Source organism: Abrus precatorius, unplaced genomic scaffold, assembly GCF_003935025.1.
Source record: "Abrus precatorius isolate BTA unplaced genomic scaffold, Abrus_2018 Scaffold9, whole genome shotgun sequence".
NCBI classification, from domain to species: domain Eukaryota; kingdom Viridiplantae; phylum Streptophyta; class Magnoliopsida; order Fabales; family Fabaceae; genus Abrus; species Abrus precatorius.
Genome location: NW_020874439.1, coordinates 32,791,601 through 32,804,790, shown reverse-complemented (window position 1 = coordinate 32,804,790; position 13,190 = coordinate 32,791,601). Strand labels below are relative to the sequence as shown.

The 13,190-nt window shown below is 27.5% G+C and overlaps 1 protein-coding gene across 2 annotated transcripts; it reads left to right on the top strand.

Annotated features, from left to right (window-relative positions):
• The first annotated feature begins 8,901 nt into the window (after positions 1–8,901).
• On the top strand, positions 8,902–13,024 carry LOC113849686 (glutamine synthetase nodule isozyme). 2 transcript variants are annotated; one of them, XM_027479764.1, is made up of 12 exons: positions 8,902–9,119; positions 9,927–9,966; positions 10,058–10,161; positions 10,272–10,320; positions 10,435–10,541; positions 10,638–10,725; positions 11,169–11,297; positions 11,448–11,522; positions 11,647–11,700; positions 11,852–11,889; positions 12,234–12,393; positions 12,510–13,024. In XM_027479764.1, exons 1-12 carry the CDS (start codon positions 9,046–9,048, stop codon positions 12,660–12,662), a joined length of 1,071 nt encoding a protein of 356 aa, XP_027335565.1. In that variant the 5' UTR covers positions 8,902–9,045; the 3' UTR covers positions 12,663–13,024. The 2 variants fall into 2 exon arrangements, with proteins under 2 accessions (XP_027335565.1, XP_027335563.1); XM_027479762.1 differs by having other exon boundaries at positions 8,939–9,119; positions 10,272–10,346; positions 10,434–10,541; positions 12,510–13,018.
• Positions 13,025–13,190: the final 166 nt, after the last annotated feature.

Genomic DNA, 13,190 nt, shown 5'->3' with positions numbered 1-13,190 from the left:
GCCTTTCTTCTCTCAAACGGTGACGATGGTGTGGAGTTCGTGAATTCTGAACTCTGAACTGAACTGAATCTCAATCCTCGCGTCGTAGTTTTGAATTTGAGCGGGAATTAGTGCAGTTCAATCTCTTGGGCCTATCATTATGGGCCGTGACATCTAACAGGCCTTATAATCTACTCGTGTACTGCAATTTTTCAATTCTGTCACAAAACTTAAATGAAGTACTATAAATACTATTAACGTTGACTTTTATTATACTTGTTGTGAAATGAAATTCTAACTCTCATAAAATTCATCACATCAGAATTAAAAGTTATATATTTAGTGAGATAAAACTTTAACTTAAATTGAAGAATAACACTAATAGTATATATGATACTGTATTTAAATTTTATTCATATAGCATAAGTGACTTATTTACAATGACAAACTTAAGCTTTTTCCATTTTTCACATGAAAATGTGATGCAGACTTAGGACAAAGTGTTGCCTGTAAGTGATACCAGGTAACATTTTTACATTTGACTTTTATTTGGCGATAGATACCAGGTAACGTTTTCAGTGGAATATGTTCCATGGAGGATATTATACATTGTAGATAGACATAAAATCCAAAGTCTGGCATTGCCAAATTGGCACCAGATGCCCACATATTTTAGGCCACTGAAAACGATAGGCTGTTTCACAAGGTGAAACCCATGTCATGTTTTGCAACATTGTCTCATAATGTGTTGAGGTGACAAATGTGAATCTGAGCGAAAGAATTTTACATTTGATAAATTCACACTCTAATATCTTCGATTTTTCGGTTGGATGTAGAATATAGTTTACTCGTAGTTTATTAATAGATATACTTTAATATTTTAACTCCCGATATGCCCAACAAGACAAGACTGACAAGAACAAAGCCACTGGGTGCTTTCAACAATTTCAACATGATAAGCACAAACCTTTTGTGCAATTTACACTAGGCTTAGTTTCCAAATGAAAAACCAAACTGGGTTCCTTTTCCTCATAGAAAAAAGCCTAGGCAGTTATTAATTTACTATTTTATATGAATATCATATTTATGTCAGTTGTGACAAAGAAATGAGTAAACAAAGAACAATGAATGGCCCTGCTCTGTTCTGCTGTTATGTTCACAGCGTCATTCTCAATGTTACCTAGCTAATAACAACAAAAGAATTGAGATGCAAACCATTATGGTGGTTGAATTTTCATTTTGTCTAGAACATGGGTAAATTTTAAAAAAGGTGGACCCAAGTGTTAGAAATTAGAAAGGCTTGACCATTTGCCATTCAAGAGTATGTATAAAGGTGCATTTCGTGCTATATAATCGAAGCTATTGGACTGTTAGCCAGCCAATCGCTTTCTCTCATTGTTTTTAATGTTAGTTGAGTGCATTACATTAGATTACTGTGTTTGTCTTTCTCATCCTTTCACCATCACTTTCGTCACCATGCCATGGAAATAACAACTATTTTCCTTCTTTTTATATGGTTACGATGATGTAAAGCTGTCGACAAATCACATAAAATTTTGTTCAACCATAATTTGATATCATTTTTACGCGGCAATAATGTTTGCGGGTTTGATGCGGCAAACTGTTATGTTTTGCAAGTGTGTAAAGCTGAAATTCTCCACAGTATAATTGCATTGTCAACTCTACCAGAGAATGCTCAAGTTTAGCTTGAACTTATAAACAACCCTTTTCCTGATATCATGTTGATGTTGATCAATGTAGATAGATAATGTCTTTAAACGTATTAGATAATAGTTCATTGAAGTTATAATCTGTTAAATGTATATTTCAATGGAAGAAACAATTCAGTGGGAGACATTATTTATGTGGGCGGATGCAAGTTTACTGATTGATATGCCATATATAATTTAGTTGATAATTTAAAATAGTATGTGATGTTAGGACTAGACATTGCAAACATATTAAGTAATTTTCACGTATCATATAGATATTGTTACTGTCAAACAGCAATGTGAGATCATTAGCAATGGAATAATTCACATAAAAAAGGAGCAAACAATGAAAAAAACTGTCCTTTGAAGACAACCAAATAACATTTTCGCAAGAGCCAATGTCAACTTAATTTTAGCACGAATTTTATATATTTGATTTGAAGAATATAAATTATTTACTAGTGTCAAAGAACAATGTTCTAAACAAACGTTTAGAGCATTTTATCATTGATTATTTTTGAGTCAGAGATTCCTTTATTTCATATGATTTAAACTGTACCACGTTAGTTTTTGAATTATAGATTTAGTTTATTGTTATAAAATATTTTTTAAAATAATTCATCCCAGACATGGAAGTTGCAAATGTATTACATAAAAAAATCATTTATGAATAAAACCAGTTTTAAATTACAGTAACTGGTAACTACGATTGGATAGTACAGATTGTAAAATGACCCATGCAAAATTCAAATGGTCAATTTTCATGACGTTTGTATGACAACAAAAATAATTCATAAGCATAAACTTAAAAAGAAAATTAAAAGGTCAAATTCCATGCTAAAATAAAAGAATTAGTCGATTGCTTACATTATCTTCACTGACCCGAATCAATAACAACATCTTCGATGACTTTTCTGTGGATCTGAACCACTAGCTAGTCTAGCCTTTTACAGAGAAAAATAGAAAAATATCTGAATGTCAACCATTACAATATTTTCTGTTAAGGATGTTAAACTCCATTGATTTTATAGTATTTTATTGGTTTATACTATTCATTTAGCACTATATTTTTAACAGAAAAAAAAATAACATTCTTAAGATTAAACGATTTATTTAAACTCAGATAAAAAGTTCGTGGATTAATATAAAATTAAAAATCAAAGTAAAATTACAAGCTTAGACTAAAACGCATTAAAAAAATATATATAACATCTTAAGTAGGGATAGAATCAGGTCAAACGCTTTAATGGTTTTCATCTATATATATATTCGAATTTTACAGGGTATTGTGGCTAATACTCAACCCTATATCTAAAACTAAGTTCACAAAGCGAATAAAAGAAAATTGCTGGCACCTACCTTATGAATTTGACCTTGATAGTTTGCGCCCGCAAAAGTGTTTAGTTAATTAATTAAGATTCACTCCCGTGATAATTTTTTTTAATTTGGTTTTTTTGTAAAATGTAATTTTGAAAATAGATAATTTAAAACAATAATTTTTTAATTTAAAAATAGAGTCATTATGTTGAAAGTATAATATTTTTAAATTTTAAAATCAATCTTAAATATTAAAATTAACAAGACTAATTTACTAAAGTGACCTTACATAAATTTTGAAGATTGAGAAACACTACATGACATACTTTGTCATGCGCGTACATTCGGAGAAAAGCATGTGATGCTTTCGCAACTTGGAAGACGACTGATTAGAAAAACTAATATTAAAGAAAGCGAAAAAAGTTGTCTCTTTATGCAACACCCTTTTTTACCATGAGCTAACCTTTTCTGACTTTGCCATTCTTTTATGTACTAGTTTATTTTTCTTGCTTTTATACTTATAATGTTTTGAATTTAAATATACCCTTTGTTTTATTTATTTTTATGAACTCTTAATATTAATACTTTAATTACTTTTAATTTTAAAAAACCAATGTTGAACTTAATAAACTATAGCTGAAACAATAAAGCTAAAGTAAAATTTTCGGGAAAGTACCAAAATTACACTTAAACATCATCTTAGTTACTAAATAAAAAATATTAAATATTGTTTATACATTTAAAATTAATATATATTATGTTTATTGATAAAAAATATAAATATAAAATAAGTATAAAAAGATATACCCAAAAAATATTGTATTCGTCTTTTTCTCTCTCTCCCTCGCCTTCTCTTTAATTATTTATCCTGGGAATTTCTGTTACTATGTCTAGAGATAGAAATAGTGCTCAGTGGTAGGTGACCTTGACCTTTTAATACTAACCAGCAAAGTAATTGATGTTTTTAAAAAAATAATTGATTACTTAAAATAATACAATAAATTGAATTTATTTAATAAAAATAATTTTTAAATTGAAATATAATTTAAAATTATTGAAGCATTGAAATAAAATATTTTCTTAATTATTGAAAATAATAAAATCTTGAATTCTATTAAACACCTGAAATAATAAATAACACGAGTCAGGGATATAAAATTTTGTCAAATATAATAAAGATTATTGTATATCAAGCATCAAGCATTGCATCTTGCAATCATTCCCCACCTACCTTTAGTTTAGTACGCTACATTTTAATGAAATTTTTAAAACAAAGAGAATATTATTTATACAGTATTTTATAGAAAAGAAAAAGTGGCAAATTAATAATACATGAAATACAAGTTTTCAAAACCTAAAGTTAGTTGAGGTATTTTCTTCAATTCTATACACCAAATAGCGATTAATGCTGATTAACAACTTTACCAAAATATACTTAATTTATACAAGTTTTATTAAATTACGTAAACTTTGTTTATTAGATATAATTTACATGTTTTTAATATTATAATATAACATAAAAATGTTTTATTAGTGTTTATATTTATGATTAATTTGTATACTTTATATTGAAGCATTGTATAACGTCGCAAGACTCGCATATAAAAATCTCATATGACGACAGACAGACAGACAACGACATCACATATATACAAATTATTAATTTACAATAAAATCAATGTCTACAATTTTAAGATTTATTTTTTTCATAATATTATTTTTAAAGCAACAAGTTGTGAAATAGACTAAAACAATATAAACTTGGTCTCCCAAACACTCCAAAACTATTTAAAAGTAATATTTTTAAATTAATATTTCAATAAGATACTCTCAAGTTAAAATTTAGACTTTAATTAAACTATATAAATAAAATAATAATTTTAAAAAATATACTTAGGAAATAATTTAATTAATTACCAGTATAAAACTTTTCATACTCACAATATATCAAACTTAAATTATAAATTGTAACACAACAAAGTACGATAAAAGAATCTATATTTATCTTTTCTAAACACATAATAAAAAAGTGAGTTTTCTTTTTATATAATATATAAGAAGATTCTCTTTGTATAACAATACTAAAGTTCTATCAGTGAACTAATATTAGTAAAAAATTAATAAAGTAGCATATATTGAGAATTATAATACAAATACATTACTGATATTTAAAACATTTATAATTAACACATTTTTTAAAACATAAATATATTATATGAGAGATAAGTTTATTTAAAAAGATAGAATCATGGACAATAAAGCTTAGCAAGTATATTCTGTATTAATATTTAATTAGAAAAACTTTATAGTAAACTTAAAAAATAAATAATAAACGGTCAAAGACAAAAGAAGGGAGTGCTCCAACGCCAGTGGGTATCTTTTAGAGCCAAGGCGAGGATTCCGCGTTTTAAATGGAAAGAGGGTGAGAATCTCGAGAAAGAGTGGGTCCCAGTGCAGACCAAAGGCGCTTTCTGCAATAGACACGTGTCGGTAAAAACCCTCGGGTTAAGTGTGAGAGTATCGTCCTTCACCGTACGCTCACGTGGGCCAGAATCCCTCACCTCAAAATCCTCAACGACTCGTTAAACTACGCGACAGTCTGCGCTGCCACTACTGACCCTATTTATGGGTCTATTTTTACAGTCATAGCTTATATTATCAACTAATCCCACTCACCACTTTACCCTGTCTACTTTATATTTTTATAGCACTTTGTGACTTTAATCCTTGTGATTATGGCGTTGTATCACTTATATCAAATCAAATCTCGTCCAGATAGTTTTTTTTATTATTATTCAAACAAGTTTGTGAATTCTTTTTTAAATTATTAATATTGAATTTTAATAACAAAATATTGTATATAAATTTTTATTTACGTTGTTTTGTTACACAAGTTATTAATATTTATTATAATTTTATTTTGATGTGATAAATAAAATTAATAAAAATAATAATTTATGAATGTTAAACTTAAAAATTAAAATAGATAAAATTTTAACAAATTATATTGTTAATTTATTTATTTTTCAAATATTAATTTTTATTAATATAATAATATATAATTAAATAATAAAATCAAATACTTTTACATTGTCAATGCATTCTAATAATAATAATAAAAACAAATTATTTACTTCAATATTATAAACTTTTTTTCTTGTTTCCCATCAATTTTAATTTAGATTTAACTTAAGTTACGCACTTAAATATGATGAATCAATTAGATCTTTGAAGTTAAAGTGTTTATAAACAAGTACTAACCGGATGAGTTTATTATTAATTTTTTTATATTTATAAAGATTTAAATTTAAGAACCTTATTTAAACAATATGAAGTTATTTATCACTCGAATCAACTTTTTTATTTATTATTATAAATTATTTTAAACATCTGAAGCATATAAAATTAGTAAAGTTAATATTTTAAATTTTTAATAAATATATCAAACATTCTACTAGTTTGTCATTAAGTTGTCTCAATTATTATGCCATATTTTGGATTCTTAAACTCGCAATTTGATACATATAATATAAAGAGACTTCTTGTTGAAAATATAATTTAAAATTTTGAATTAGCTTTAATGAATTAATTGGATTTATAAAATTAATTTTACATTTAGATTTATTTTAAAATCAGACAGTGTATTATCGTACTTTTTAATACAAAACTTTTTATTTAAATTTATTGAAACAGAGCTTTAAAAAGATTAATCAATATTTATTTTTTACTTTTTATTGCAATATATGATATTTCCGATAAGAATCAGAAAGAAACTAATTTAACCTGACTCTTTCATGCTAGCTGGGGATCTAGATCCAATTCTTTATTTTTTCTAGTCCTAACAGTACATATTAAAAATATACTTTGATTTTATTTGTTCAAAACCTATATATTCCATTGCATCAGTCTTATTAAACTAAGTATTTTACAAAACTACTACATTTAATTTTAATATTAATATGTGTATTAACAAATTATAATTTATTTTTTTTGCATTATATGGAATTAATATTAAAATAAAAATTTACCAAATAAATTTTGATAAATTTTTTTAAATAAAAATTTTAATTTTAATTATTAATAGCATATTTTTCAGTGTATTAAATAAGACTAACTTAAAGAGATAAAATATTTTTTTTAAAAATAATTTATAAAGTATTAGAATAAATTTAAATAAACATAAATAATCACTTAAAATAGTGTGATTTAAGAAGACGAAATTAGTAAATGGTATATTAGTAATAAGTATTTGTGTTGGTTTTGATAAAATAAAAAAACTGTTGGAATATGATTGATATATATGCATAAATTAATTTAAATAATATGTTTATACTTTATTTTCAGTATAATATGTATTTTGCATTTAAAAGTTTGAAAATGAATATTTTTTAAATTAAGAAACAAATATTAATAATGTACTATTTTAAACACACTATTTATTGTTTTTTTTTTGTAATTTATTAGTTCTTTTTAAAATCTATAATGCTTTTCTTGATAGGTACTAAAAGATATATAATAAATATTTATGTATAATAAGTTTACTAATAAAAAAAAGATATTATAAACTTGAATGCACTAATAACATTGAATACTATAAATTTCAATAAATTATATTATTAATTTAATTTTATATTAAATATTACTTTGTACATGCATTTTAAGAAAATGATTTTTCTATTAATTACTATGACAAAATAAATAAAATTTATTGAAATACTATAATAGAAATACCAAGGTTATTACTGTAATTATGTGAAAATTAATTTAAAATTTTATTTTAACAATTAACTGATAAAAATTATTCTCAATAAATAAGAATATCGATAAGAAATCATTAATTTTTTATATTTATAAAATAAATAAAAAATATTTAAATAACATTTAGTATGAGATAAAAAATATTTTAAAAAATTTTAATACATATTTTAAGATACACATTAATCAACCGGGAAGATGTTTTAATTTGATTTATGTTTCTAAGTTCAAATTTAATAAATACAACACTCTAAAAAATAACCTATTACTGAAAATAGTTTAATTTGACTTAATTAAGATTTAAAAAAAAAAAGATACACATAATTTTGATAAATAAAATATATATTAAAAAATTAAAAATAATTTATGAAATTTGTTGACTTAAAAAAAATGCACCCATAAATTAGTTATAAGAATATTGATTAAGAAATATTAAAAAAACATAAAAATACATAAGCTCTTATTATTTTTAATACATTCAAATATATATTTGTATTAATATTTTAATTAATACACAAAATAATATATTTTTTAAATTGAATTAATGACATAAAATATATGAAAAAATATGTATAAAAAAAGTTCATTACTAATATTTCGCAAACAAATAAGAAAGTTAAAAAAAATCCAGCACTACGATTAAAATAACAAAAACTATAAAACTGAAACCGGTGCATCAGATGTCCGGTGAACGATTACTCATGGGTCCACTGGTTTAGATTCTTCTTTTCCAAAACAACTCCAAATCCAAATACATTGCTGAAACTGAACTACCAAATGCCCTTTACTAATCATCCCACCTTTTTATTTTATTTTATAATTTATGATAATCATTATTACTCTTTAAGAATTTCACTTAATGTTATTGTTACTCTTATTGAAATAATAATAATAAAAAAAACAAAGCATTGAATACTTCCCAAATTTTATTATACTGTAAAAACAGTGGTTTACTATTGTTTATATAATCTTTCGTTTCCTAATACTTGGATTAACCTTATCAAAATTACAACTTTTTAAATTATTAAGAGAGTCTTTATAGTTTATAATTAGTTTCTGGAAAATGAAGGGTAAAACAAAAAAGCACAATTTTTTTTTATGATATTGAGTAAAAATCGCTTGATTTAAAGTCAAAGGAAGGAGTAGGAGAAGGCACTATAAAACGGCACAGAGGCTTGGTTATGGTTACGTCTCAGTATTGAATCTGTCGATTCAAAGAAGGGAAGAGAGAGGTTATCGTTGTTGTGAAGGGTCTTTCTTGCTTCAAGGTTTCATTTTGGAGATGTCGCTGCTTTCAGATCTCATCAACCTTAACCTCTCCGAAACCACCGAGAAGGTGATCGCAGAGTACATATGGTTAGTACCTCTCTCTCACACACACCCCTTTTTCTTGGTTTGGTTGTTCCGTACGTTTAACTAAACATAGCTCTATTGGTGATTCTCGTGTTTTGGTGTATGCATGATTTTACGTGTGTGGGAACGTTTTTCCGGAATGGAATGGTTCTCATCATGGGTGTGATATTTTTATCCATATCTTATTTGATCCGTTACTTTTGCTTTACACTGAATTCACACTATGTCATTTATTTGGATATCACAAGAATAATTTTTTTTTTCCAGCTCTGATTTCCCCTGTTTTTTTTCCTTTTGTTTATGTGGTGTTGTTTCTGTTCCAAAATTTCACCTCTACTTTTCTCCCTTTTTTTCATAGTTTCAATATTTGTGAGTGTGTAGTTCCACTTTTGGGGGTGAATATTGTTTCCTCTGGTTTGACTCTGTCTTTTGGTGATTTTGCTTGGTTTTAGTATTTGAGCACTCCGAAGATGATTTTGCTTGTTTGTATGGAATTAAATGGGAAAAAGGAAATGCCTTTTCCCTTCCTTGTTTGTTTGTTTCTCCGAAGTTGTTTGCTTTTTATACAATACAACTCAAAATAATCGCTATAGTCTTTCCAAATGACAACAAATTCATTTCTTGTACCTATTTTTTTTTTAGAATTTAATTGTAATATTTTTTACATCATTTCCTAATCCTGAAGTGTCATAGTATTAATTTAATGGTTGATAATATGAAAATTTTTACACTTACATTGTATTAATTTTTTTAAAATTATAATTTTCTCTTTTGGTAACTCTTAACATGATTTTATTTTAAATATTGTAGGATCGGTGGATCAGGTATGGACATGAGGAGCAAAGCAAGGGTAATTCACTTCTTATATCAAACTAAAAGTACAGTGCATGGTTTTTTTTCCCCATTTAACTAATACTAAAGTAAAATGGTTTGGGATATAGACTCTCCCAGGACCAGTCAGTGACCCTTCAAAGCTGCCCAAGTGGAATTATGATGGATCTAGCACAGGTCAAGCTCCAGGAGAAGATAGTGAAGTGATTTTATAGTATGGTTTTAATTTTCAATCCCATTTAATCAATTTTTTTCTTAACTAAAATTTGTTTTCCATCTTATTGGACATTCCATTCTTTACTTATTTTTGTTCACTCAATACAGTCCACAAGCCATTTTCAGGGATCCATTCAGAAGGGGTAACAATATCTTGGTGAGTTTTTTTTTTTTTTTTTTGTCTTTACAACTTGGTTTTCCCAAATGTATGTAGTTGACCTTGTATCCGTGGTGTAATCTTCTTTTGTTTTTCAACTTGAATTAACTCTAGGTTATGTGTGATGCTTACACTCCTGCTGGAGAACCAATTCCCACTAACAAGAGACATGCTGCTGCCAAAGTATTCAGCCATCCTGATGTTGTTGCTGAAGAGCCTTGGTATCTATTGTTGCTTCATTGCTCATTGAAATAAACAACCTTTTGCCATTAGTTTCTTTTTCCCTGACTAACTCTTGTTGCATGATTTTTTGTTAGGTATGGTATTGAGCAGGAATACACCTTGTTGCAGAAAGATGTCCAGTGGCCTCTTGGGTGGCCTGTCGGTGGTTTTCCTGGACCTCAGGTAAACGGTTTTTCTAATGTGTGTCCAAGGATACACAGTTAACATTTATGTGTAGTAAATTTTATTGAAAATCAAATGATGTCACATAAATTAATCCATTAATAATATTAAATACTACAATTGTCAACAAAACATTTATTAATTTCTTGTTTAAAAAAATCAGTAAAAACTCACTTTCATTATAGTTTATTTTTTATATTTTTGGGCTCCTTACTTTACATATATAAATTCAAATTGTCCAACCATTATAAAAGCATTGTTTTGGCCTCCTCATGCAACGATGAGGTGTGTTTTTCCCATATGGGGTCCCGAATTGTCAATTCATGCAAGATGAATAACCCAATTAAACTTGTCTTTTCTTGGGAGTTACATTGTTTTCTTTTGTTATAGCCTATTATTACATGTGTTCTAATGGGAACATCGTTGTTTTATTTGTTCAACAGGGCCCATACTACTGTGGTGTTGGTGCTGATAAGGCTTTTGGCCGTGATATTGTTGACGCACATTACAAGGCTTGCCTGTATTCTGGCATCAATATCAGTGGAATTAATGGAGAAGTGATGCCCGGTCAGGTAAATAGGAACAATTTATGCACTTATTTTTGTACCATCATTTGTTTACCTTAATATTCAATTTTTTAATACAAACTAGTTTTTGATTAAGTCTAACACCTCATTTTAATTATATCTAATTTTATTACTTTTGATGGAATTCAAATGTAGTGGGAATTCCAAGTTGGTCCTGCTGTTGGTATCTCAGCTGGTGATGAGGTGTGGGTTGCTCGTTACATCTTGGAGGTAGGTAGCACATGACTATTGTTTGTGTCACCATCATGTCGTCAATTTTTCATCTTTTTGATTGAAACACCAACCATCCTACTCTTTCTGCACCTAACCAAACCTTTGTTTTCTATGTTGACAGAGGATCACTGAAATTGCTGGTGCGGTGCTTTCCTTTGACCCCAAGCCAATTAAGGTTAAAATTTTCTCTTTTGGGATCAAGTTATTTTCCCTTCACATTTGATCAATTGATCCAACCCCATGAAAAAAAATTAGGACTTTTATTTATTCATTTATTTTTGTTGAAATGGTTTTGACTATTCTCATTTGGGTTATTCCAAAACCAGGGTGATTGGAATGGTGCTGGTGCTCACACAAACTACAGGTAATCTTTGTTACTTAAATGAAAGAACTGAGGGCGTATCTGGCTAAACAATTTAATTAAACACTCATTTAGAGGATTTATAATATAAATTTGATCATAAAATTTATTAGAATAAAAAAAAAAACTTATTTTGATGAATTTTGCTTATTTAATCAGCTTATTTTGATAGGGTATTGGAATAAAGTTTACTCATCATTCAACAATTTTTTTAACTAAACAAAATTATAAAAAGTATAAATTATTTTCATAAGTTCTTGTAAACGTGTCCTGAATTAAAATAAAATTTCCTTGCTTTCATTAGTGTGCTAAACAAGTGCATAATAATGCTAATAATAATGTTGCAGCACCAAGAGCATGAGAAATGATGGTGGCTATGAAGTGATAAAGAAAGCTATTGAGAAGTTGGGGAAGAGGCACAAGGAGCACATTTCTGCTTATGGAGAGGGCAACGAGCGTCGTTTGACAGGACGACACGAAACAGCTGACATCAACACCTTCTTATGGGTAAGCAACAAAAACAAATGAAAATACAATGTTCTATGTGGGCACCATACAAAACATTTTCGATATCATTGTATAGACCAAGTTTTATTTGATGTTTGTGTTTTTTGACTATGCAGGGAGTTGCAAACCGTGGTGCTTCTATTAGAGTTGGAAGGGACACAGAGAAAGCAGGGAAGGGATATTTTGAGGACAGAAGGCCTGCTTCTAACATGGACCCATATGTGGTTACTTCCATGATTGCAGAAACAACCATTCTCTGGAAGCCTTGAACAACCACCATATGGATCATCATTGTTGTTTCCCTTTTCCCTTAGGATGTGTTTTTCTTAGTAGGATTTGGTCTTTTTTGTTTCTAGGATTTGGCTGTGTTATTTTTATTGCTGGCACTATGCTTGAAGCCTTGTTTGTTGGTGCCAATTACCAAGGCTTTGTTCATTGCTTCCATTTCTTTTCCTCGTTTTCTGATTCCGTGATACAATAATAATGTAATGCTTATCAGTTAAAATAACATGCCGATTGTCATGTTTATTTTAATAATATCATTTATGGAATTGCCATGTAAATGAATTATGGAAATGTTTCTGTTGGTGTACTTGTGGTATAAATAATAACTTCAGTAGATTCGTGAACCGAAATTGGCAGACTAGTGTATAAAATTTCCTTTACTATATTCGTTATAACCTAAATTTGATTGGTTTAGATTAAGTTGAGTATACGTTTTAATTCTATTTAATAATTTAAAATACTTTTATTAAATTTTAAAATAAATGCGTTTGCAATTTATTTTTAATACTTTT